The sequence below is a fragment of the Cydia pomonella genome, chromosome 4, assembly GCF_033807575.1.
Source record: "Cydia pomonella isolate Wapato2018A chromosome 4, ilCydPomo1, whole genome shotgun sequence".
Taxonomy (NCBI): Eukaryota; Metazoa; Arthropoda; class Insecta; order Lepidoptera; family Tortricidae; genus Cydia; species Cydia pomonella.
The window spans coordinates 10,439,362-10,464,857 of record NC_084706.1 but is presented as its reverse complement, the minus strand read 5'-3'; the positions used below and the strand labels follow the sequence as shown (position 1 = coordinate 10,464,857).

Sequence of the window (25,496 nt, the reverse complement as noted above, 5' to 3'; positions counted from 1 at the left end):
TCCCGGAAACTATGGGAAATTTCCCGGAAATTTAGGGAATTTTCGTCAGTGGATGAGTTTCAATGTTTAATGCCATTGTAAAAAGATTTAGGGCCCAGGTTTTGACGGAATTTCTAATAATACAAGATGTATTCATACTCAAATTTCCCTAATTTCCCTTCCTATGGGAAAATTCCCGGGAACGTATCCAGGAAATTTCCCACCTAAGGAACTTTCCCGGGAACGGTACATCACTACTCGCGCCGTCCTCGCCTCGTGGATGGCGGTGGGTATTTTTGCAGCCCTTTCTGGGTCATGTGGTTAGGTGGTCCGCATGACGTGACCATACCATCTGAGTCGGATTTCTTCCAGTTTGTCAGGGATAAGTTTTACTCTGTAGCTGCCTCGTATGTGTATGTTTCGTACGCGATCCAGTAATGTTACACCACCTGCCCAACGCAGCATCCTCATTTCCGCAGTGTGCATCTTATCTTCCTGTTGTTTAAAGGCCAGCATTCTGCCCCATATAACATATTAGCTGGACGCACTGCAGCCTTGTCACACAGCACTCCCGATAGCACTTTCCACTTCATCCATCCCGTGTTTATTCGGTGGATTATATCAGAATAGTACCTATGTATTTTACTTTCCTCGAATTCGAAATTAAAAGTAGAGTCTTCAACTCGGGTGAAAGGCACCATTTCAGTCTCGGACTATTGGCGCTCTCACTGCGTTTGAGCGCCAAACTACCTCGACAGAAATAAGTGCCTTTCATCACTTGGTTAACAATCTACTATTACAGTACATTTAAAGCATTATTTATAATACTCTTTTAGTATACCTATTGGTGCGGCGCAGACTAGTCTAAAACAAACTGCCACAATGATGGATTCATCGGCCAGTGCAACTATTCCTGGCACGCTATCTACCCATTACGGTAAGTGCCTAGTGGAATGTGTTTTGTGTACAAGAATGTGAATAAGTACTTAAAAGTACTAGTCTTATTATTTTAATTAACGCTGTATTTAAAAAAAAATCTAAGCCATGTGTTTATTTCCATGTAGCACAATTTAGAAGTCTAAATTTGAACTACGCGTGGCCGTATAAAAATATAGCGCTAGCATTAACTATCTAGTACCTACTGGTGTCATAGATACAATATAGGTATATAATTTTATCTTACTATACTTACCTCACTATATGTTTTCAGATTTAATTAAATATTAAAACAATGAAAAATAACAGAAACCATAAAGTATTCATCGAATTGTACTTCTGTCTGATTACTTACACGCATTCATGTATATAAATATGACATCCGCACATATTCATTTTAGAATTATCGGAAACTGGTGCGCATGTAGCACGATTCCTCTCTAATAGCAATTTTTATTCTGTTGGAAATTAAAGTCAAACAGAATTGTCCAGACATGTTGATTAATCGCGTACGTCGAAGTTTCCGGAGCAACGTTTAGTTATATTCAGAATTTCAGTTTTGTCCATTTACAGAACACGCTGGACATTTCAATTAGGAGATTGCTTGTCCGCCGCCGGTCGAGGACAAATAGGGGCCTTTGTGCGCGGTCCTTGACGGCCCGATGTGACGTCATCACCATATTTGAGTTCATTGATTGCACTCTGGTGGCTAATATATTGGATTAATAGACACAATTGTCTTCTTTAGAAACTAGATTTTTTTAATAGTTTTAATGCATTCAATTCGATATTTCTTAAAAAGCTGATCCGGACAAGTAACTATGTGTAGGTACAATAAATTATAGTACTTTAGAAAAGAAAAAAAATTGACATTTCATTTTTTTAAGTGGGCTATTTTATTGTTGGCTCCCCTACACCAAAATTTGGGATGTTTTTTTTTTGGTTCAACCGTATAGTATGGGGTGTCGTTGGATAGGTCTTTTATAACAATGGTTCCATGAAATATATATAAATAACGGGAAAGTAAAGCTTAGTAAAAACTTACTTACTTCCTGAAAACAAAAAAACAAAACAGCATGGCCCGACATGCTCTTGGCCAGTTTTTTATATTTGGTCAACAGGTGACTCCTCCTTTTATTGTCTTGTCAGTTGTTACGTTTCTGTGTTTTACTCCATTAACATCAATTAAATGATGGTTTAAATAGCACCCATAACATTGCGGCCCTTACGTAAATGACTAGTAAGTCCAATTCGAGAGCGGCAGCCGCGACCGCATAGCGGACAGGAAAATGTCATGCCCGGTGACGAAGGTGGGAAATCAGCGCGCTGGTGGTGTCTCAGTTCTCGCCTAGTGTGAAGGAGTTTCAGCCATGCTTCATAGTGTGCAACTACTCCATCTCCCAGGGTTTTCTTCAAGTGCTCGCGGTCTTCAGCCTCCCTTTTCCAGTCGGTGGGATCGATCCGGAAGGACAACATATCTAGCTTTGAGCTATCCTTAAAACGAAGAATTGGTCGCCCAACCGGTTGTTTCACGTGCGCTATTTCGCTTGCTTGCTTATTCTAAACCGAAAATTTGAGTTATGATGAACAATTACGAAAAAACAACGACTTTTATCCGAAGTAATTATAATGCTATTAGTACAGATATTCCTAGGGGTCGTAAGTGTAGTATGACATCATTACTACGGCTGCAAATTTAAAAGAATATTTTACTGAAAGAAAGAACCCGCGAAGTAACGTAAAACACAGAAACGTAACAACTGACAAGACAATAAATAATATTTGAGTCTATGGCAACCGGACACAAGTCAAGTTTTATCCATAAAATGTTTTATCTTATTGGCTACGTGCGAAATGCATGGTGGGGGTAAGTAAAGCGATCCCAGCGCATAAGGTGGTAAAAATTAGAACTAACTGCGGATAGCGTCTTTAATATTTCATATATGGCTTGAAATGAAAATTTAATTTACGATTACTCCTGAAATATTCATTATATTATATGATGGACCATTGTAATATGTATGAAATGCTTAATATAACTAACGCATTTAATTTGATAATATTTAATTAATACTGTATCCGTGTAAATAGCTTTGCAAATGCCACATATTATGTGATCCTTTTCTAGATGTTAAGAATGAGAATAGTAAGTTATCCTTAAAAGATAGACATTCAACATCGCGGTCTTTTTTCTAAACACATGAAAGAAAGAAAACCCCACCATACAGTGTGTTGTTATGAGCTCAAACGGATTAGGCAGCGTTTTCGATTAAAACTCCTAGCCAGCGTGATTTTTTTCGACAACATCGTTATGTTTCAACCAATTTCCACAAAACATTAATAAGTTATATACCTAAACCGTTCCTCAAGAATTGTCTATTGATAGATGAAAGTCATATAAAAATCCGTTCAGTAGTTTTTTAACACGCTTTATTAGGTCGACCTGTATGTAACTATGTAATGGAATCGAAGGTAACTAATTTACCCATCTTCCAAGGATCGTAGCGTCATGAAAATTGGCAGCTGTATGTAGTTCTGACGACAATACAATAATATGGTACTGTCGAACTGATCTGATGATGGAGTCGCAAGATATGAACTGGAACTTCATGATGGAATATCGTATCACAGCTGTGTTTGGATTTGTTAGAAAAGTCTTGTAATGAACTTTGACCACGAGTAGGTTTCAAGGTCTGACGATGAAGCCGGAAGATTGGCACTGGTATTCCATGATGGAATATCGTATCATAGTTGTGTTTGCACTTGTGAGAAAGGTCACGTAATGGACTTTGAACACGAAAGCGTGTTTTTCTAGTGTTTTTTATGGTATATACGGGGAAATACTTTAGAAGGACGGCGAATGAAACACACGTAATTCGAGACTGTCATTTATTTTTGTATCTGCCGGTTGGCGGCAGAAAACCAAAGTACCTACATGTTTATACAATATACAGCATTTTAAACTATTAGTTTATCATTCGTTTTGGTGTAGTTTTATAAGATGTAGTAAATTAACGTTTTCCTAGGGTTTCTGGTTTCTCGAAATTTTTTATTTCTCGAGGCACGGGAATTCCCGACCAGGATTTCTCGAGTTTCTCGAGTATATCGAGAAATTTTGAAACTTTCAAAAAACACCATGTTATTTTCTTTTTATTTTGCTTTAATATAAATCAGACGCATAAAAGTCATAGGTAAGACCAATAATCAAACAAATAGTAAATTTGAATTATCATAAATTCCACTTAATAATAAAAAAATCAACAACAAAAATACTACTTATAGGTGCAGGCGTGCGCGCAGGCGATGTGATATGCTATAGTGTATTTATTTTGGTATTTAATCAAATGTAAACAATCCACAATATGGTATTTTATTAGACAAGAATATTCGAGTCAAGTAATTGAACTCGATGTGACAAACTTACAGAAGATTTACTACGTAATACTTATACTTACTCAACGTAAAAACAAAGCTGCTAAAATTGCGCTAGTTTGCCAAAAGGAATATATCGGAATGATTTGATTTATTCAAAGTATTTTTCTTTTTGTAATATTTGTTTGTATGACCCTATAATTCATCTTTTAGCATTTGAAAGAAGATAAACGATCTTAACGTGCCTTTTTATCAAAAAAACTTTTGAAAAATAAGTCGAGGCAAATATGTAACAATTATAATATAAATCATATACAATTATTTACATTAGTTTTCTTTCAGAAGTTATAGTTACTAATTATTTAAAAGCGTTCTTCAATAAAATGATTAGCATCTTAATCTTCAATAGAAAAAAAAACTAATTCTAAAAAATAAATCTAAAGCGAGACGAATTCTTTAGACATCTGAGGGTAGTAGTTCAAATTTACAAACCATGAAAATCTGTTAAGCCAGAACGATAGGTGACGGATCAAGGTAGTTTTTTATGTAAGTAGTTGGTATAAAGGTAAAAAAAAAATTGTCTTACATTTATGTAACTAACTACAGAAATACACTATAGACACATCACGTGTTATGTATACGTGTTTTCTTTTTACTTATGACAAGAAATCAATTTCTCGAGTTCTCGAGGCATTGAGGTTTTTTTCCCGCCTCAACGAAGGACAAATTTCTCGAGATTTTTCGCCTCGAGAATTCTCGAGCAGAAACCCTATGTTTTCCCTAGATGCTAGGTTGCGTGACAGTCATGCACATAGCGAATACAGTTTTCATCATTTCCCTGCGACATATACTCATAAGCTCTCTACTATGTATTCAATAACCATATGTTATGGCCGATATTAGGGCATCGCACTGCGGGCTTAAATTCGGCTCCCATTGACATAGAAACCAAAGTCAGCCATCAATTATTTTTTATTGAAATAGGTTTTACCTAGCATTGTTATAGTAACTTATGAATTTGGGAAAATTTGGCATGAGGAGTGTCCAGTTACGATTTCTTTTTTCGAAAAAAAGGTATGGAGCAGGGACAAAGAATCAATACAATTCAAGAACCGCAAAAAATACTTTGTATCCTCGCAGATATATTACGAAGTATTTGTGATTTTTTGGCATATTTCATATATCCGTTACGGGTGCAGTTTTTTTTAATCGTTTATTGTTTCTATGGAAAAGACAAAATCCAAAATGGCATTTTAAGTTTTTTTTTATTGAAACGGGTTTTACGAGCATTTTTGTGCTAACCTATGAGTTTTTTCGATGCGAGGGGCTTTGCCCTCCGAGCCCCTCGTAGAGGGCTTCGCTCTTATATCGCCCTCCCCAATAGTCGGTTGTTCCTTCGTTAAGACAATTGAAATATTTTGTTTCATTGCTTTTTCTCTTACGTAAAATATTCCTTCAATATCATATATTATGCTTTTAGATGTTATAGAGATTTATGTATGATTTATGTAAAATATACTTAGTTAGTACTACGGAGCGCTGGTAGCCTAGCGGTAAGAGCGTGCGACTTGCAATCCGGAGGTCGCTTGCTCAAACTCCGGCTCGTACCAATGAGTTTTTCGGAACTTATGTACGAAATATCATTTGATATTTACCAGTCACTTTTCGGTGAAGGAAAACATCAACAGAAGAAGATACTTAGTTAGTACTACCACCCTCTTTCCTCCCGTGGGTGTCGTAGAAGTCGACTGTGGGATATGGTTTCAAGTGTGTTGCGGGCGATGCGCTGGAAAACTGTCACATGGTGCACAAACAAGAATACAGGCACATGGTCGAATGATGGTCTTATATCATGTTGTCCCTGTTACACAATGTTATGTAACATTTTATTACAGCCAATGTGGGAGCACCATAAGTAGGTATGTATATACCTATTCATCTTTTTTACTATGCTAGCTAAGTGATGGATCGCGCGGGCACGCCATGTCTGCGTATTCCTGTCAGTCCATTAGCCAAATAGGTTTCCATCATAGCTTTCTGACGACATTCTCATTGCATATATAAATATTAATATATAACATCATAATTTGGTAGGTTTATTTTATTATGTTTATACGTATATTCTATTTGACTTTTAGGTTAAATTTTTCTTCATCATTTATGAATCTCTCCTGCACCAACTGATATGTTGATGAGTTTCCAATGGTTGACTGGCAGAGAATGCCTTTTGGCATGTAAAGACGTCTCATTAAGCGCTTTGTGCTGGCCAGTTGACAAAATAAAAACAATTTAAAATATCGTTCGGCAATCTGTCACATGTTCTTCACATGAGAATTGGTGAAGATTGGCCACATATTTTTTACAGAAAATTCTTTGAATGTAATATATTTAAAATAATGGTATAATACTACGCTTGATTCTATCAATATTTATATTATTTCGTTAAAATACGTAAAATGCTGTGTACGTGTCCTCAGATAGGGTAAGACTTGTAATTATTACATTTTAAGTGGAAGGAATTGTTATGTTAATTTCTTTTATATTCTACATTATTATTTTTCTGTGTGACACATCCGTGAAATCCATTAAAACCATGCTAAGGGATTGCTTAATATCCTTCCTTTATGGGCCAAGTCCAGGGATCAAGGGATCAAGTCTGGGATTAAATTTGGCCCTCTCGCATCCCGTGGCGCATGCTGCTGCGCAATTGTGATGTTCCTGTTAGAGGTTACCGGTACTGGCGGGCTTAGTTTCCGCAACTTGACGTCCAATAATTGCGCCTATTTTTAGTGATGGGTTGTCGGTATTACTCTTGCCAACCCAACTCTACCAAGATGCCTAGCAGACCCTTGATGTTGCCGACAACTTTTGGGAGAGACCCCGGTGAACCGAGGTGTTGTGCCCGGTACTCTGCCACCCCTGGGCATTCGAGAATGACGTGGGCGGCTGTCTCTTCTGCCTCCATTCACGCCCTGTAGATGGGGCTAACAGGAAAAGGCGGATATAGAATTGGCTCCGGTCCTGCCACCTTCAGTTCCGAGCCTCCTCTCGCTAATATTTCGGCTGCATCGTTATCTCGCGAGTGGCTGTGTCCTTTGATCCACTGCAAAGTTACGTTGTTGGTGGTGCATACCTCTGACAGAGCTTTGTGGCATTCGTAGATTAGCCCTGAATTCAAAGTATAACTTTGCAGACTTTATAGTACTGACCGACTATCAGGAGTATCACCAGCTAATAGGAGTAGGATTTCGCCCAGGCCGCAGCTGTAGTGATCAAGTCCTTGCGCTCACGACCCACTTGCAAATAGGCTTCGATGAGAACTTTAAGTCATCAACTGCCATCATAGACCTGACAGCGGCCTACGACACCGTGTGGCGTCACGGACTCCTCTCTAAGTTCCTCAAGGTGATCTCATGTCTAAAAATATATAAGATCAACGAAGATGCTCTTACCAATAGACCATTCCGCGTCCTCCATGGGAATGAATCCAGTAGTACTAGGATGTTGAATGATGGGCTACCGCAGGGATCAGTCCTGGCCCCCACTCTTTTCAATTTGTACACCTACGACATGCCAGAGACTCAATCGAGGAAATTCGCCTACGCTGACGATTTAGCTTTAGTCGCGCATGATTGCAATATAAGCTCCACTGAAAACTGCTTAGATCATGACCTAGCCGTTATGGACGAGTACTTTACTCGCTGGCGACTGTGTCCTAGCGCCTAGAAAACTGAAGTGTGTTACTTCCATCCACATAAACGACTAGCTACCAAGAAACTCAGCATCCCATTCAGGGGCTCCGTGCTCAATCACAATCCGTCTCCCAAATACCTAGGTGTCACTCTGGACTGCAGTTTAACTTACAGCTCTCATTTTAATAATACCGCAGCAAAACTGAGGACCAGAAATAACGTTCTGCAAAAAATAACGGGAACTACATGGGGAGCTTCTGCTAGTTGCCTAAGAACATCGGCCTTGGCGCTTGTATACTCAACAGCGGAATACTGCGCCTCCGCCTGGCTCAACAGTGCCCACACAAACGTTATTGATACGCAGCTAAATGCTACGATGCGCCTCATCACGGGGTGCCCACCCCTGTACACTGGCTCCCGGCTCTAAATGGTATTGCCTCTCCTCACAGACCACCTATGGCCATAACATATAATTACGTCGGAGGGGTGCTGACCTGCAGCGAGTGGCCGCACATTCGCTGTTAAGATTGGCTACGTCAGTCACCTGAGAGCGCACCAGCGACACTCTCAGCGGTAGAAAGTAGTTGCTGTGGCCGAAAACGGCTAGGAGACGATGAATATATATGAGATTCTACAATAGGGCTCATTGATACTTCATTTGATACTTATACAGCACGACATAGTTTGCAAAACTTTTATTTTTAACTGTCTGATTTACCCCCCAAAAGTGGCCCCTATGTTTAAAATTATTTTATTGACTTTACATGTCCGTCTTTTGGTCACAGACTTACATATATGTACCAAATTTCAAATTAATTGGTCTAGTAGTTTTGGAGCAAATGGGCTGTGACAGACGGACAGACGGACGGATCCATCCGGACAGAGCACGAGTGAGGTTCCGTTTCCGTTATTTTCTTTTGAGGTACGGAATGGAAAGAGTATCTAAGCAACCTAACTGATGCATATTATTTATATTGTATGCTTTCCACTGAAACTTTGTTGGTTCGGCTAACACATCAGTAAAAAAAGAAATATATAGCTAGGTATAATAAAATATTTTTTTATAATTTTAATTAAAAATAGCCACGAACAAATATTTACGGCAACCCTATTAGTCAGTTTATATTCAGGAACATATTTCATTTGATAAAATATAATTTTCATCCGGTAAGCAGATCAGTAAAGGTTGATCTTACTTCGGATCCTCTACTATACTACATTTTCAATAAATAATTTGTAGAAAGTAAATGCTCGAGTAGTCAATATTCAATAATTAGTATTAGTAATTAGTATCGAGTAGTCAATATTCCATACCTATTCCTAAAAAATGAGAAACAACTAGGCGCATTTTTTCATATATTATGAACAAATACTTAACATGACTTTGACCAGGCAAACACAAAGTCAATAACTAAATTCAATTTCTTCATGTTTTAACAATAGTTTATGCCCTCTGTGCTTGTCTGATAAAAATTCATAATGCGTTTGGTTTTATCAGAAAAACTATCCGTGCGTACTTTTTAGTAACGAAACTGTCCATTAGTTGAGCTACAACAAGCTAGCTGTTCGGACGTGTGGTCCGGTTTGTTTAATTGTTATACTCACTTTGTTTACGTTGTGTGCCTAAAAGTGGGTAATAATAACCTACGGCTGAAATAATCTCACTTCAAGTGTGAATAGGATCGCATCGCATAAAATGCAAGGTTAGTCTAAAATTGGTGTGTTACCAAGGACGCTGTTGTTAGGCGTGGTCTTATGTTGGTTTGTGCCAATTTATATTAGGCTGTACTTGAGCTTTTTTAACACCGGGAATGTGGGCAAGATTATAAGATAGACGGCGGGGTCATTAACGGTTGTTGTGGAATCATATTATTAAAATACCCGTTTTGGGGTTCCGTATCGTAAGTGGCAAAAACAGAACCCTTATAATACGTTAGGTCATGCTAGCCTTGTTCGTTTGCCACAGCCATTTTACTCAGTAGGTAATTAATTATGGAGCCGAATGCTAATATAGTGAATTATGATTTCTATAGTATAAGTGATTTTAACTGTTAGACTGAGGATTTGAAAAAATGCGGAAATATCAGAAAATAAGGCTTGATATGGGACGATTACTTTTTACAAAAATAATATTAAACATTATCTGTTCAACCGTTTTTACATTAACTAATAAATTCATTTTTTATAATACGTAATAAATAATAATAATAATAAATATTATACGACATTATTACATAATAATAATGCGTAATTGCCGCGAAGTTTTTGCTTTTTGTTAGTCGCTTTATTCGTATCCTATGGACGTATTTATAATAATCGTACCTGCATTATGATTGTTCAGAGTCACTTCAGACATGGACTTTTTTGGATGTCTGAAGCCGTGTTAGTAAAATAGTAAAGTTCTCTCTGCTGACACCGCTTACATATATATGAGTGTACCTATTTAACAACCTCAATAAAATATACATAGTTTTTTATTTACTTATTGTACAGATCCACAGTAAGATTAAGTAGGACAATAAGCACTACCTAGAAATGCTTAATTAGTTTCTAAATTAACAAGTCTTATCGATTACCTAGCTGTTTTTGTTTAGGAAATTCCAAAAAGTTATCTAAGTTACAATAATATCGGTCTTTTTTCTGTTTAGTATATATTTTTGTTTGTTCTTTTTGTAAGTAGCTTCTTATCAGTCCTATCTATGAAAATACTTGTTTTGTTCTTGTACATGCTCATTGCGTCATAGTTTTCTTTAGCTTTAGTTATCAGTATGCAGACGAACATTATCATACCTACAATATGGTATTTGTCTCTTTACGTAATTTAGTTGTTCTTTCAGGTAAAGACGCTTCTAATTTAGACGCGGGGTACCCGACGCTTCCAATGCAGGACACGACACCTCGTACAGCGCCACCTCCTTATACTGATCACCCTCAGCCTCATACTGCATACCCCCACCCGCCACAAGATGCTAACACGGGGTATCCACACTCGACCGCTGGGTATCCTCATCCTCAAGCTGGCCCGACAGTGTACCCAACGGCGCCTGGAGCCACCGTGATCGCCGGACCGACCGTCATCGTTCAAACAGTCGTGGGGCCAGAGTCTACCCGCACGACGTGTCGCAATTGCAATGCCCAGATATCTACAAGGATTGACAGGAAACCGACTATGAAGACGCATCTCATGGCGGTGTTACTCTGTGTACTTGGGTACGTCTTGATTTCAGCTGTCATACATATACACCCGATTCTAGCCTACGGTTTTATGAGGCCTTTCTATTGGTAGGTGCTCGTTATGTTTTTTTATGACCTGACCATAAACTAGAAAACTTGCTTGTTTTGGCTAAAATAAGCCATTTAAGACAAAGCCTTTAGGGGGTGACGACCAGTCTCGCCTAGTGGGTATTAGTGATCCTACCTATGAAGCCGATGGTCCTGGATTCGAATCCCGGTTAGGGCATTTATTTGTGTGATGAGCACAGTAATTTGTTCCTGAGTCATGGATGTGTTCTATGTATATATAAGGTATTTGTATATTATGTATATCGCTGTCTGAGTACCCACAACACACGCCTTCTTGAGCTTACCATGGGTCTTAATCAAATTATGTAAGAATGTCCCTATAGTATTTATTTATTTAAAAGGGGGTGGAAGATTGTATGGGGAATCAATAAAAAACAGATTGAATAAAATATAATAGTTGAGACGAGTTGAGTCGAGACGAGCCAAGACGAGTCGTGCCAAGACAAGCCGAACCGGGCCGAGACGAGGCGAGTCGAGACGAGACGAGGTGAGAGGAAACAAGACGAGGTGAGATAAGTTAGGATAAGTTAAGTAAAAATAAGATACCTACGATAAAATAAATTTATTTGTGACAATCACAAACATATACTAAGTTACATAAGCTAGTTGAAAGATTGCCATTACACTTTATCTAGGCGTTATTATATAGTTGTCCTTTAAATGAGGAAGTTTGTACGGGAAATCATCATTGTCTTAAACCAGTAGGTAATGCAAGTGTGGAGTCTTCCAAGAAAATTGTATTCCTCAATTGTGATAAGTGTTGTTTACTGACGAAGCTTGGGCGAGCAGGTTTTCCTATTACAATCAAATGTAAAATGGAAACCGTAAATATTGTTTACGTTGCCGAGACGAGTATAGGCGAGGAAAAATATGTTTTATTCTGATGACCTATTACAGGTTACAGGTTACAGGTTATGTTAGTCATCAACAAAGAGACAAAATGTAAGGGTTTTCATTTCTAAAATAGGAGTCTATTAGGGTTCCGTACCCAAAGGGTCAAACGGGACCCTATTACTGAGACTCCGCTGTCCGTCCGTTCGTCCATCCGTCTGTCACCAGGCTGTATCTCATGAACTGTGATAGTTAGTCAGATGAAATTTCTACAGATTATGTATTTCTGTTGCCGCTATAACAACAAATACTAAAAACAGAATAAAATAAATATTCGGATAAATTTAAAAGTGGAAAAATTACTGTCTTGGGTGAGACTTGAACTCACGATTCAGATGGCAGAGCGCTGGAGTATTGATCCAGACGCCGTGAGTTCAAGTACATAAGTATATGTTTCGTCGTTTTTTACAGCCTAAAATTATAAACGCAAAGTAACCTCACTGCGTTTATTTTTTGGAGGGTCAGTCACGATGACATTCTTTTCAAGAATATTTTTTAAGAAAATAAAACGACTAATGATCCAGACCGGGTGAAAGAAAGATAAATAATAAGAAAGATAGATAAATTATATTAGTAATTTTAGTTTTAGTCATTTCAATGTTAGGAATTTCATCATCCGACATTAGTCATTTTTGTAAATGAGAGTGAGAACACAGTTTTTTAGGCAAATTGAAGAATTATTAAAATTATATTTATGCGAAATAGCGTTTTGCCAATCTTGTTATGCCATGTCAAATTATGACAATCCATTTTGTCTGTTTGTATTTGAAGATAATGTTTATATGATGAACCGGTGCAAATTATGTTTAGTTCACTATACTTTTTATCATTCACTCGATGGTTACGAACGTCATTACGCCAAGGTCATACTGATAACATACTTCACGCGTCAGTAAAATGAAGGCATTTATATAAGCGTGATTTAAATGATTCACTCAAGCCAGTCAAGCCTGTGCATAAAATAAGGTACATTATCTAAGGTGTAATTTATTTATATTTAGGAGTTTAAAGAACAATTAATTAATATTACTACGAGTATAAAAAGGGCCTACGGATCTTTATTGTATCTGAATTCTGTCAAAAATGTGCCTACGATCCTACTAAAATAACTTCTTATAATTCATAAAGTTAGTTTATTTTTTAATTCAAAATTTAAGTACTACCACAAATCACGCTTTATAAATATATATGTATAATATTTATGTATATGTATTTTTCTCGCAACGAAATGAAAAGCGGAATGTATAATTGACTCTAACATAAATACCCATTGTATGCTCCATTTATAAGGCACTCGCTTCGCTCGGGAACGATAAATTGCCTCTTACCCCTTTACAATTTTTAAATCGGTTTCTTATTAATGAAGAGTTGAAATTTAACAAAAATGGATATTGTTTTAGATTTTAGTTTTTCGTAATATTTTTCACCCTGTTCGTGTAATGTAAGATGTGTATTTCTTGCTCAGGTGCTGGTGCTGCGTGTGTGTGCCGTATTGCATGGACTCCTGCCTTGACGTAGACCACTACTGCCCAAATTGTGGAGCCTTTGTTGGATCTTACGCACATTAAATTCGCTTCACGCTATAGTTAAAGAAATATTTTTAATCTATAAGAATAAATTCGTACTTAGAAAGGTTACATTCGGATGGCGCCTGCTGCAGCAGCCTTAATGCGTTGATAGCTAGACAGAGCTCGGTTCGCACAGACAAAATAGTGACTTCATGGCAAGCCGATTTTACACACATGCAGAATGTGTTCGTGTCGCACGTAAACGTAAGAAAATCATCATGTTAGAAATTATAGTGTCGTACCTCTGTCTAGCGTCATTATCTTTCTTGGTAACTAGTTTGAAAAAGTCACCAAATAATAGTTGTGGTTTTGCCAACCAGAGTTAAAACATACAGTATGGAGCCGGACAGCGCCATCTACATCGTATGTCAAATTCGAAGCAATGTGAAATTTTTGACTTTGATAAAATTCTAATATAATCTCATATTATGGAAGTCGACGTGTATATTTAAAAATGTATGTTACGTTACATTCATAATTATGAATTAGGTTTATTTTTTCACTGTTTTCCAAAGTTATACTTGTAAGTTGTATGTAGTTTAAGTCGAATTTTAAGAATAGAATGTAAGCGTCGCATATTCATTAAATGTTGTTACTGGAACTGCTTCAATGCGCAAAGTTCTTAAGTCCTCCGTAATTCCGAATCACGTGTAATATGTTTTGGTCTGGCAGCATTGTTACAATTGCTATTTAATTCTGCCCCATCGCTCAGTGGTCAATACCTATCCACTTTTAGTGCCAAGTCGTGAAGCGACTTAAGGTGGCTCGCAAACCGGCGTTATAAGAGGCAGTGGGAACCGAGAACAAAGTATTAGAGTGTGATCTGAATCGAGCTGGGACTCTGAACCGTATCCGCTCCAGCAGTTCCATACCTACTGTTATACCTACTGTTACTGTTACTGTTATGCCTTACGGCATTAAGTTCGCCTATTGTACAGTGTGTTTTCTTATGTGCAATAAAGATTAAATAATAATAATAATACCTAGTGGGTAGTGACCCTGCCTATGAAGCCGTTGGTCCCGGGTTCAAATCCTAGTAAGGGCATTTATTCGTGTGATGAGCATGAATATTTGTTCCTGAGTCATGGGTGTTTTCTATGTATTTAAGTATTTAGCCCGAGCCCTCTTGCACATGAGAGGAGGCCTGTGCCCAGCAGTGGGACGTATATAGGCTGAATTATTATTATTATTATTTAAGTATTTATAAATATTTACATATTATATATATCGTTGTCCAAGTACCCTCAACACAAACCTTATTGAGCTTACTGTGGGACTTACAATTAGTCAATTTGTGTAATAATGTCTTATAATTTTTTTATTTTTTCATTATGCTCATTGCATATTTTATACAGAGTAATTGCGTCACAGCATGGCATTTGCGTCTTGTCTCTAATGAATGCAACTTATAATATTGCAACAGATCAACGTATGGTAGAGTCGTTTCCTTGTCAATCGTCTGTGTAATGCCCGCAAGAACTTTTTTTTAACCATTTCTATTGCATTTGCATATTTTCTATACAGTGGATTCCAGATTACTGAGCCATATTCCAAGTGGGGTCTAACCAGTGATTTATACAGCAGAAGATAACTTAAAGATTTTTAAAAAACCTTTGCTGTTCTCAGAACCAAACCTAGCATTTGATACGCTTTTGAAATGATACGCTCTATGTGCAATTGGAAGTCTAGTTTATCATCGAATAGGATTCCTAGATCGCGTGACGTTGACACTTTTTTGATATACTCATTGTTACCTATTTTATATTTCGAGTTGATAACTCTTTTTTTATTTTTTGTAAAGGTCATCTGCAAGCATTTATTACTTGCCGATTGCAGCGTATTTTTAGAACAATATAAAAAAAAAACATTCACATCATTTTGAAGTAGATTACTGTCGTCAATAGACTCGACGTTGTCCTAGGATTTACAACACGTTTACACCTTTACCCAGCAAAAATTCCTGGGGTAAGATGACACATGTGTCAACTGCATTGGGCACGGCATGCTGTATATTAACCCCCGTGGAGTAAGAGTAAAATACATAGGTATGTAGCTAAACCTTTATTTCTCTTTTATCTTAAGGAAGGTTCACACGATAGTCAATGTTGAGTATTTAACGTTTGTAAACTTGTTTCCGATGATGAATAACGTACAGCATTCATATACACGGTTTTAGATACTATATTGGTCTTATCCCGCCATCTTACGAACGTCATTTTTACTCATTGTAAACCATATTACAGGACTGTTCTCGATGGAATAGGAAAGTCTATTTTGCTTTTAACCCCTAAAATGTACAATTTTTCAACACGTTGGTTTCAATGCAACACTTCTTATCTCGCCAAAATTATTTAGTTCAACCAGCTTAATTCAGATTAACCTGGCTGAGAGCTAATTTAAAATATTCAAGTGATCTCTGGAATACCAAAAGTGTAGTTTGTAATTTGGAAAAATTATAAATTTTAGCACAGCAAGCGGTTTTCAATGTATACATTTTTTGTATACTACAGACAAAACAGACTTTTTAGCAGTTTTAACCCATCAGTTTTAAGGCTGATGTTTTGTATAGTAAGTTGGTAATAGAAGTGAAGAGTCAGTAATTTTTTTACCAGTCCCGTTATTTTATTTATTATATATATAATTACACATATATCTTGATTTCACAAAATTATGTTCCTAAGTTTAGTTTTAATTCAATGCCCTGTACTTCGTTTGTCTTTTATTTTATGATTGTACGAGTAAGTGAAATCTGTTGAATAAATCAGTAAATATTCATAGTTAAAAACTGTATCATTGTTTTATTGATCCCTCTCCACCTCCTTATTATCTAACCGCGTTATACTATGTAGTAGCATCCTAAAGAAGCTCAGAGTTTGGCATAGAGAAATAAGTAAGCATAGGGTGCTGACTCTAGACAACAGTTTTCTTACCAAAACGCTTATTATTTTCGTAGTTGACATCTAGCGTCAAGTAGCGGAATTATCAGTACTGCTAATTGATAAAGGTTTATAAGAAAACTTCTTCATAACACTTAGGTTAGGCTCACAGACTCCGTTGGTTTTATCATCTTAAGAGAATGGATGAAGATAGAAATGTGAAAAGAGCGTAGCCAACGTGCTAATCGTTTATGCTCCGTAGCGAACGAAATGCAATTGTCACTACCGCTCTACCATATTAGTGATAGAGAGAGATGACTATGCTATGCTACATACTAATCGTTAACGATTGGCAAGTTGGCTAAATTAGTGTGTTACTGAAAAGTACCCTAAGTTTGAAGGATAATAGCTGAAGTACAGACTTGTCGGAAAATTAAATGCTGGCGATAAAATAACGTTCTAATTGTATAAATGTGACATTTATTTTTACTTCCCTTTGTAAAGTATAATTTTTCACAATCCAGCTGCGTATTTGCGTCTAACCACAATACCAAAGTAAACAAGTAGTAAATAAAGACGCGATCTAAATTTTAAACTAATTACATTACGTTTTGATCAGCACAAAGCGAGCTTTCACATAATGGCAACCTCTTTTTTAAAGGTTTGTATTACATTTTATCAGTTAAAATCTTTGTGACCTTTGTGTGGCGATGATAATGATAGATAGATTTATATTAATACTTAAATACATACTCGTACAAAACATCCACATCAAACTCTCAACGAACCCCTAAAGCGAAAATCCCCTGACTACAGTGACTACCATAAAATAGCGTCACCCTCAAACTATACGAAACAAGAGCTTATTATGTCAGACATTCTGTGACCTATAGGTATAAAACTGCGACAACCGGACGCACTTATCGCGTTTGTCGAGTACAAATAGCATGAGTCATCTGCGTTTCACCATAATTTATTATCATTCTGTAGAATCCCAAGCCAGCTGCCTAGGCCGTCGAAAAATAAGTTATTTTTAAATTTATATCAGTTACATATCCGATAGTTTTGTTATCACTGATTACGTACCAACATTTATCAGCAACATGCCTTTTATGTGTCGCATCACGGATGGGTTAACTCAGTTCAATATTACTATCTAATATTTGGATACGTTTTTTTTTGCAAAAAGTACGGAACGGAAGAAATTAGTAAAATAAATTGCAACTATCATGGAAAGTAAGTTTCAAAGCAAATATTTATCTAGCTATCCTACCTATCTATTACTTACCTATAACATCCATCAAGACCGATACTTCTTTTATTACTATTTTTAGTATATTTTATTAGTAGTTTGTCGTACAGTCAGCACCATCTCCTCATGCCTTGAAATAAAACAACATATTTTTTGCCATAGGTAAATAGGTACTTAAATAATAATATTATCTTTTTCAATGTTAAATTACAAGAATTTATTTATTTATTAAATTATGACTATATATAATGCAAATTATGTTCATGCAACCAGTCCGTACCTGAATAAGTATATATTATTAACTTCTCACCAACTGCCTAATGGCCCAATTCGAAGAATGATTAAGACACGTTTAGGATCTTGGAAAGATCTTCAAAAGATCGATAACTAAACGACATGTCAAATTTGACCTTTATTACGATTCCGCTGTGATCCCAATAAGATCTATCTAGGATAATTCTAACGTCAAAGTGACATTGGTTGCCCGAATCGAGCTGCTTCTGTCAATTATACGACATGCAAACGATATCTAAATGAGAACTTATCTAAACCAGAACTTATCGTTATCGTATCTCATTCTTCGAATCGGGCCGTAAGTTAAATGATAGATCTACATATAAGTAAATGGTCGATTCCCGCTTTCTTACTGTTAGTGTTTGAATAACTTACTTAGTTGGTTTATTTAAGTAGGTACAGTACCCGACGATGAATATTGCACATAAGGGCTTTGGCTCTCGGCTAATTTCGGCGTCCTAGTCACACACTACCTGTTTAACTTACTTTTCATGTTACTATACAAACTTTTTTCTTTTTTCATTTTACGCGTGTGTAAAATTTTAAAAAGGTAATAAAGGTTATATTTTATTTAGGTAAAGGTTCCAACGACTTTGACGTACCTAATTCATCAGGGCACCCTGCAGGGCCCCCTCCTTACGCAGGATACCCGCCAGGCCCGCCGCCCGGGCCGCCGCCGGTCCAGGTCACCCCTGCGGCAGTAATCATCCAGCAAACCGTAGGACCAGATTCTACGCACACAACCTGCCGTTCTTGCAACCAGGATATAGTCACAAGGGTTGAGCGCAAAGCATCGATGCGAACACACATTATGGCTGGTCTTCTTTGTCTATTTGGGTAAGATTTTTCATGTTTTACATGATGCTTTCCAAGTGCCATTAAAACTGTGAATGTGCTCGTAAATGTGCCGGTATTTGGTACTAAATAACCGCTGTTTGGGAGTGTCTTCATATAAATTTTAAGTGATAACTATTACGGGCTTTTTACTTAACTATCAGTATAACCTACTATGAAATCATTTAAAACTAGGTATGTACTAACAGCCTAAGTCAATGCAAATTAGACAATAAAAAACTGAAAGTTGGCTAAAAAAATTTCCTTCTAGGTGTGTGGATAGTTTGGAACTCTTTTTAATCAGCAGATTAGTATTATATCAGAATTACATTGTACTGAAAACATATTAAAATAATTTTTAAAATTGCGATAAAAAATTAAATAAGATTCTTAAAAACTATTCACTATTATATGAATAGAAAGATAAGGAAGCGTTTTAATTATTTCTTGTTACCTGTATATGGTACTTAAAACTCCTAAAAGTAATAATTTTAATTACACATACATATACTCGTACATATACACATTGTGTATTATATGTATATACAATGTGTATGTGCACGTAGAGTGAAGCCGATAACCACGTAAAGTACGATAAATTTTATCGACAAATCACTCCCCATATCTATGTTTTTTCTATACCATTTTAAAAATGCACCCCTTCGAAGTTTTATGATGCCAAACGCGACTGCACAGTTACCGCTCATTAAATAAGGTCTTGTTTGGACTCGTGTAACTTGTGAAATGTTTTAACTAGGGCTATCATTTTGATGTCAACTTTTAGCTGATATCCTGTACGATAGTATAAATGATAATTTAACAATAAAAAAAGTACAGGTCAATGACCTCGTTTTCGAAAAATAGATAGAATGTAAAAAAAAGTAAATTTTACATTACGATTTTTATCTTTGTTATTAATTCTTGAGCCTTCTTCTTTCTCCTGGCTATGTTCCCATATCACTTGGGGTCAGCCCTCCTCGTCCGTTTTCGCCACAACAATCTATTTTGTGTGTCACTGCATCTACATTATTCGCTTTAGGTCTTTTTCGATGATGCTTTTCCAGGTGGCGGCTGGTCGGCCTCTGCCTCGCTTCATTTCCTCCACTTGCATTACTGCTCTCGTCATATAGCCCTTGTCTCGCCTCATCACGCCCCATACCAACGCAAGCGATTTTCTCGCAGTTTGTTCTCAATTTTTGTGACCTTGAATGTTCCTTTAACATATTCGTTTCGTTCGTAACTCCTCCGGCCCAATGTAACATTTTTATTTCGGTAACGTCCTTTGCTCATCTTCCTTTCTCGATATTAATTCTCGAGTAATTGTGGAAAATTCTTTGTGGCATTTATGATAGAAATTTATGCCCTTATCTTAGATCGAGCTCGTCTTCTTGCCACTGCGGAGTGAGAGTCGGGACTGTGGTTGCAAGCTCTACCTGCACCATCCATAGGCACCCTAATCGACAACTCCACTTTTCGACTAGCAGCTTGTTTGCGTTTAGGGACTATAACGAACGTCCCCCATCGCTGCCGTTGTGGTGCCATGGTGGATAGTTATGGTCACAATGGACTCTCTTGTGGCAGAAGCGCCGGCCGCATACCCCGACACGCCAGCATCAACGATGTCATCCGAAGGGCCTTTGTCAGTGTCAAAGTTCCGGCCATACTGGAGCCCGTCGGTTTGGCAAGGGACGATGGCAAGAGGCCCGACGGTATGACTCTGGTGCCTTGGAAGTTGGGACGGCCTCTAGTTTGGGATGCCACATGCGTTGACACCCTCGCGCCGTCCCATCTTTCGGGTACCAGCAGTGGTGCTGGGCGCGCCGAGTCCGCGGCCGAAGACCTCAAACGCCGAAAATACGCCACCCTAGTAGTAGCTACATTTTGGAGGCGTTTGGGGTCGAAACGCTGGGGCCGTGGGGGCCAAGCGCGCATCGACTCTACAAGGACCTAGCGTACCGCCTTATAGAAATATAGATGCCACAGGTGACCAGAGGGCTGGCCAGTATTTTGCTCAAAGGATAAACATTGCCATCCAACGTGGCAATGCGGCCAGCTTTCTGGGCACACTGCCCATCGGCAGTGACTTGGGAGACGTTTTTTATTTACTTTAAGTTTATTTGTAGCCTTTTTTATTATTATTAAGTTTATTTATAGTTTATTGTTATAAACTATTTAATATCTGAGAAATAAATTGATTAATTTTGCCCTAATTCATAAGTTTTTTTGTTAATATGCGTCCATTTACCGACAGATACCTAATGGTACATTAACCGAGTGCAGTCGTGTTTGGCGTCATAAAATTTTGAAGGGATGCATTTTAAAATGGTTGAAAAAAAATGGTGATTTGTAGATTAAATTCATCATAATATACGTGGTTAACGGCTCTGCTATACGTGCACAAACACATTGTATATATACAAAAATAGGTGCCGCCTATTTTTGTAGCGATGTCTATCTTAAAGCAAATAATCAATTTGATTTTATAAGGTGTGTTAAATGTAAGACAAATTCATGCTTCGAATTGAACAGCCTACGTAGATGGCGCTATACGGAAATGTTTACGGTCATGATATGGTATTAGCTCTGGCTGTCAAAATTTGACGTTTGTCAATCGATTCACCACCAAACATATATGACGCAGTATCTATTTTAGCTGCCAAACTACTAAGGCATTGCTTGACCTATTGTCAACACCCCACTAACCATTGGCGGAGTGCTAATAATCGGTTTTCTTTTGTACGGTCATGTCTGAAAATATCGATACAGACAAAGTGGCAAAAATATGTATACATTATCCTAATACATGACCATAAAGTCGTGTATACATATTTTTGGCACTTCGATCGTGTAGATGTTTTCAGACGTGACTGTACCGATTCCTATGACACTCATCAAAACTATTAGCTTAGAACACCTGCAAGCCTGCAAATGTGTATGCAGAATTTCTGAGCTAACATTTTTCTGACTGTATATATCTAAGTAAAGCAGATTTGTGTTTCCATGATACAATTGTTTTTTTTTTCCAGTTGCTGGCCTTGCGTATGCATCCCTTACTGCATGGACTCATGCCTCAACACTGATCATTACTGCACAAATTGTGGAGCTTTCATCGGAACCTACATTAGATAGACTTGCTTTATAAGTTATAGGTGGCAATTGAACAGGGGCAAACCAAATTATTTTTATAAAATGAACTAAGATAAACTTTTATGGCCGCAAACGCTGCTTAACAATAACGTTAACGATTGCGTGCTGTTGTTTGAAATACTTACGCGCTCATGCATAGAATATCCCGCAGACAGATTGCACCGCATCGCATCTACCTTAACTAAGTTTAATTGAAATGAACAATGAAGGCTGAAGTATTAGGCGTGTAATATTGTGGTGCATTGTAGGCAAAACCCCAGTTCTATTGTTAGGGTTATATTCACTATCACGCAAAATAGGCGTAAGTCGTCGAGTTGCGGAAAATCGCCCGAATACAATAGGGTTATATTCTGATTGCGACTGCAGCAGCAGGAATCAGGCGATGCCGCTCTCAATTTCATCAGTAAAGGTTCGATTTGTAGAAATACTGTGACAGCGACGCAGCAGAGGACAACGGACGATGCCACTGTCAATTTACTTGATAAATGCGTGCGTTGCTGTAGTCGGCACAATTCTGTCACTTTTGGAACGTTCAACTCCGTTACTAATTTAATCGATAAATACACCCTTTTTTTGCTGCTGTAGTCATAATCGGATTCCAATCTTAATGGATACGAACACAGGGGAGAAAATCCTGAAGCGGATACCCCACCTAAAACGAGAACATGCTATTTTATTGCAAAATAATGAAATCGACGAATTTGTTAAAAGTATGACAGCAACGAATGTCTTCTTCTTTGTCCCCGCTTACAAAACAAGTGAAACGCGTGGAATGTGTTGCGGGAATACGTTGCGCGCGAAACGCGAGCAAAAAATATTAAAGGTGACGTTCGGATTTCGATTGCAGTTGCATTACTGCGGCAGTATTGCAGCGCGACATTACTGAAGGGAGTGTCAAATTCTCGTCAAATTTCATATTTTGTCGATAAATTGATATTTTGACTTTTTCTGCAGTGGCGCAGTCGACTGCGACAGTATTACAGCGAGAAAGTACTGCCGACTGCATTACTGCCGCTAATGTCAAAATCGATATTGCTGCCCAGATCTTTTACATTTGTGACAGTAATGTAGTTTCTATATCCTCGCTACACATATCCTCGCACCGCTCAGCTACATCGCACAGCTTTGGTCGAAACGCGGCCTCAGAGTAGGAGGCAGGGCTAAGCGGGTTTTTGGAGAGTCCGAATTTTTTTAATAAATTAATACACAATTTTCTTGTCTATGTTTAAATTCGATAATTCTTCTGTCGAATGGAATGAAATTCGTTAGTGGAATCGAAGACTAATATTTTAGGCTTTTTCCGCTAGCTTGCCCACTTCCTTCCACCCCTAATTTTTTTTTAATATAAGAAATGAACATATCGAGTGTAGTTACATTGGAAATAATATTCTTCAATTTAGGTTTGGTTTCACATTCCGGTTGGTGGCTAGGAGACAGGAGTGGTCCAACTGACTGTTCAAAGGGCGCACTAAGGTATTTTGCCGTTAATTTGAACTAAGGAACAAATAAAACTGTTTTGTTATTATTTTTATTTGTATTTTTATGTAGTCACACTACTATGTATATATTATAAACTAAAATAGATGTCATATACTAAAAAAAGGGACCAATACTAGAAACAAAAAAATGGCACAAAACATCTACAGAAATTATATGTATGCATTATAAGTAAACAAATTAGGTAAGACCTCACAAACAAATTAAAAAATTTTTTTTTTTCAAATTGTGGGTAGTATTCTTATTCTATAATTATAATTGACTTATAATTATAGCAGGAATAGGAAAATAAAGGGTTGAATATAAACTTCTATACATTTGTATTTTTGCAAATTTTTGGAATTAAGTTTATTATTCTTAAAATGCCTTGAGTATACATGCAAGTTTCAGTGTTTAATAGCAATTTTTTTTATTCAAGCATATGTTTCATCAAATAATTCCAGCCCTGTACGCACTTAAACGTAGGTAGTGGTAAACAGAAATCCAACATTGCTCATATTCTTTTATATAAGACACCTAACAACCGGCCACATAACAAGTATTTTGTAAAACAACAGTCTATATGCGCCACTCTTTTTTTAATTGCTTAGTCCCTGCAAGTTTTCTGTGTCATACAATAAAATATCTCAACAGCATACTTACATGGGACAAATTGCTCTTTCTCCTTTAGAAGTATTTTTATGCTTGATTTTAACACTACATTAAAACTTAACATTTGGTGTATCTATAATAGTAATCTCGGTGTACCCCTCACATTTCATTGAAGTGTCAAACGGGCCTCCACGTGTTGGCTTCGGCCCCGCGGACGCCTCCCATGGTTCGGAACATCATTGTTCCGTGATGGGAAATACAAAATAATTCTAGATTTTATGTCTAAGTTTTGTGTTTATTTATTTTAGCAATAAACTGTTTTCTTGGTTACTTGCTTATTTTAACTAAGTATTATTGGAAGAATCCCATATAGACCGCGAGCCAGGAACAGATTTCCATGACCAGTCGCCTCCCGAGCATAAACTCGTATAGTGGTAAGTGGCTATGTATGATGAACCCCCGTGGACGTCAGCTGCCGCTCCGTTGGTGGGTGAGGAATGGCAACCACCAAAATATGTAAAAAAAAAATTCATAGCCTTCCGTTTGCAGATGATAGTTCAGCTGCTATTGTTAATTTAAAAAATTGACAGCCGGTTGTATCGCTGTTCTAAGAGCGTCAGCTGGTCGCATGAACATTTAAAAAATAACCGCTTTACCTTTTTATGATAGTAATAGCAAAATCATGAAACTTTGCATGTAGCATTCCATCAAGCGTTTCAAATAAACGGACTACGCAATTTACATATTACGCATACTTTGCGGGTATAAAGTTGTAAGGCGCGTATTTTTTACTTGTTCATGTGAATAGCTGACGGTCTTTCCACCCCCATACAACCGGCTGACGGTTTTTTTTATATTTTAAACAGCATCTGAACTATCACCTGACACAATATCAATCGGGAGGGGATGACTGAAAAATATATTTTTTTACATGTTCATGTCAACAACTGATGCATGATGGTCATTCCACCGCCATACAACAGTTTATTTTTTTAATTAATAATAGCATCTAAACTATCATTTGACAAAGTATCAGCCGGGACGCGATGACTGACGATATATGCTCCTGGCCCGCGGTCTATTGGTTATATAACTGTAGCTATTAGTATAGTCGATGGTTAGTCAAGCCGAGTTAAAAAAATAGGCAAATTTGCATAATCAGGTACCTAATTAAAGTAGTAGACGTATGGCCGTTATTGTATCTTAGGACTTATATGCAATCGGAGACTTTGCATATCTAAAAATAAATATCTCCTAGCTAAAA

General features: G+C 37.3%; 2 protein-coding genes across 2 annotated transcripts in view; both read left to right on the top strand.

The window, feature by feature from the left end:
- Window positions 1-765: 765 nt before the first annotated feature.
- Window positions 766-25,496, top strand: part of LOC133517410 (uncharacterized) — a 29,460-nt gene continuing 4,729 nt past the window's right edge. The window contains exons 1-5 of the mRNA XM_061850725.1: window positions 766-916; window positions 10,817-11,189; window positions 13,639-13,739; window positions 18,739-19,000; window positions 20,579-20,886. Of these exons, the coding sequence (XP_061706709.1) occupies window positions 862-916; window positions 10,817-11,189; window positions 13,639-13,739; window positions 18,739-19,000; window positions 20,579-20,886 (1,099 nt within the window). The 5' untranslated portion in view covers window positions 766-861. The remainder of the gene's footprint in view (window positions 917-10,816; window positions 11,190-13,638; window positions 13,740-18,738; window positions 19,001-20,578; window positions 20,887-25,496) is intronic.
- Window positions 16,987-24,562, top strand: LOC133517061 (lipopolysaccharide-induced tumor necrosis factor-alpha factor homolog). The gene is made up of 3 exons (XM_061850202.1): window positions 16,987-17,853; window positions 18,739-19,000; window positions 22,024-24,562. The coding sequence occupies exons 1-3, from the start codon at window positions 17,847-17,849 to the stop codon at window positions 22,124-22,126; spliced, it is 372 nt and encodes a 123-aa protein (XP_061706186.1). The 5' UTR covers window positions 16,987-17,846; the 3' UTR covers window positions 22,127-24,562.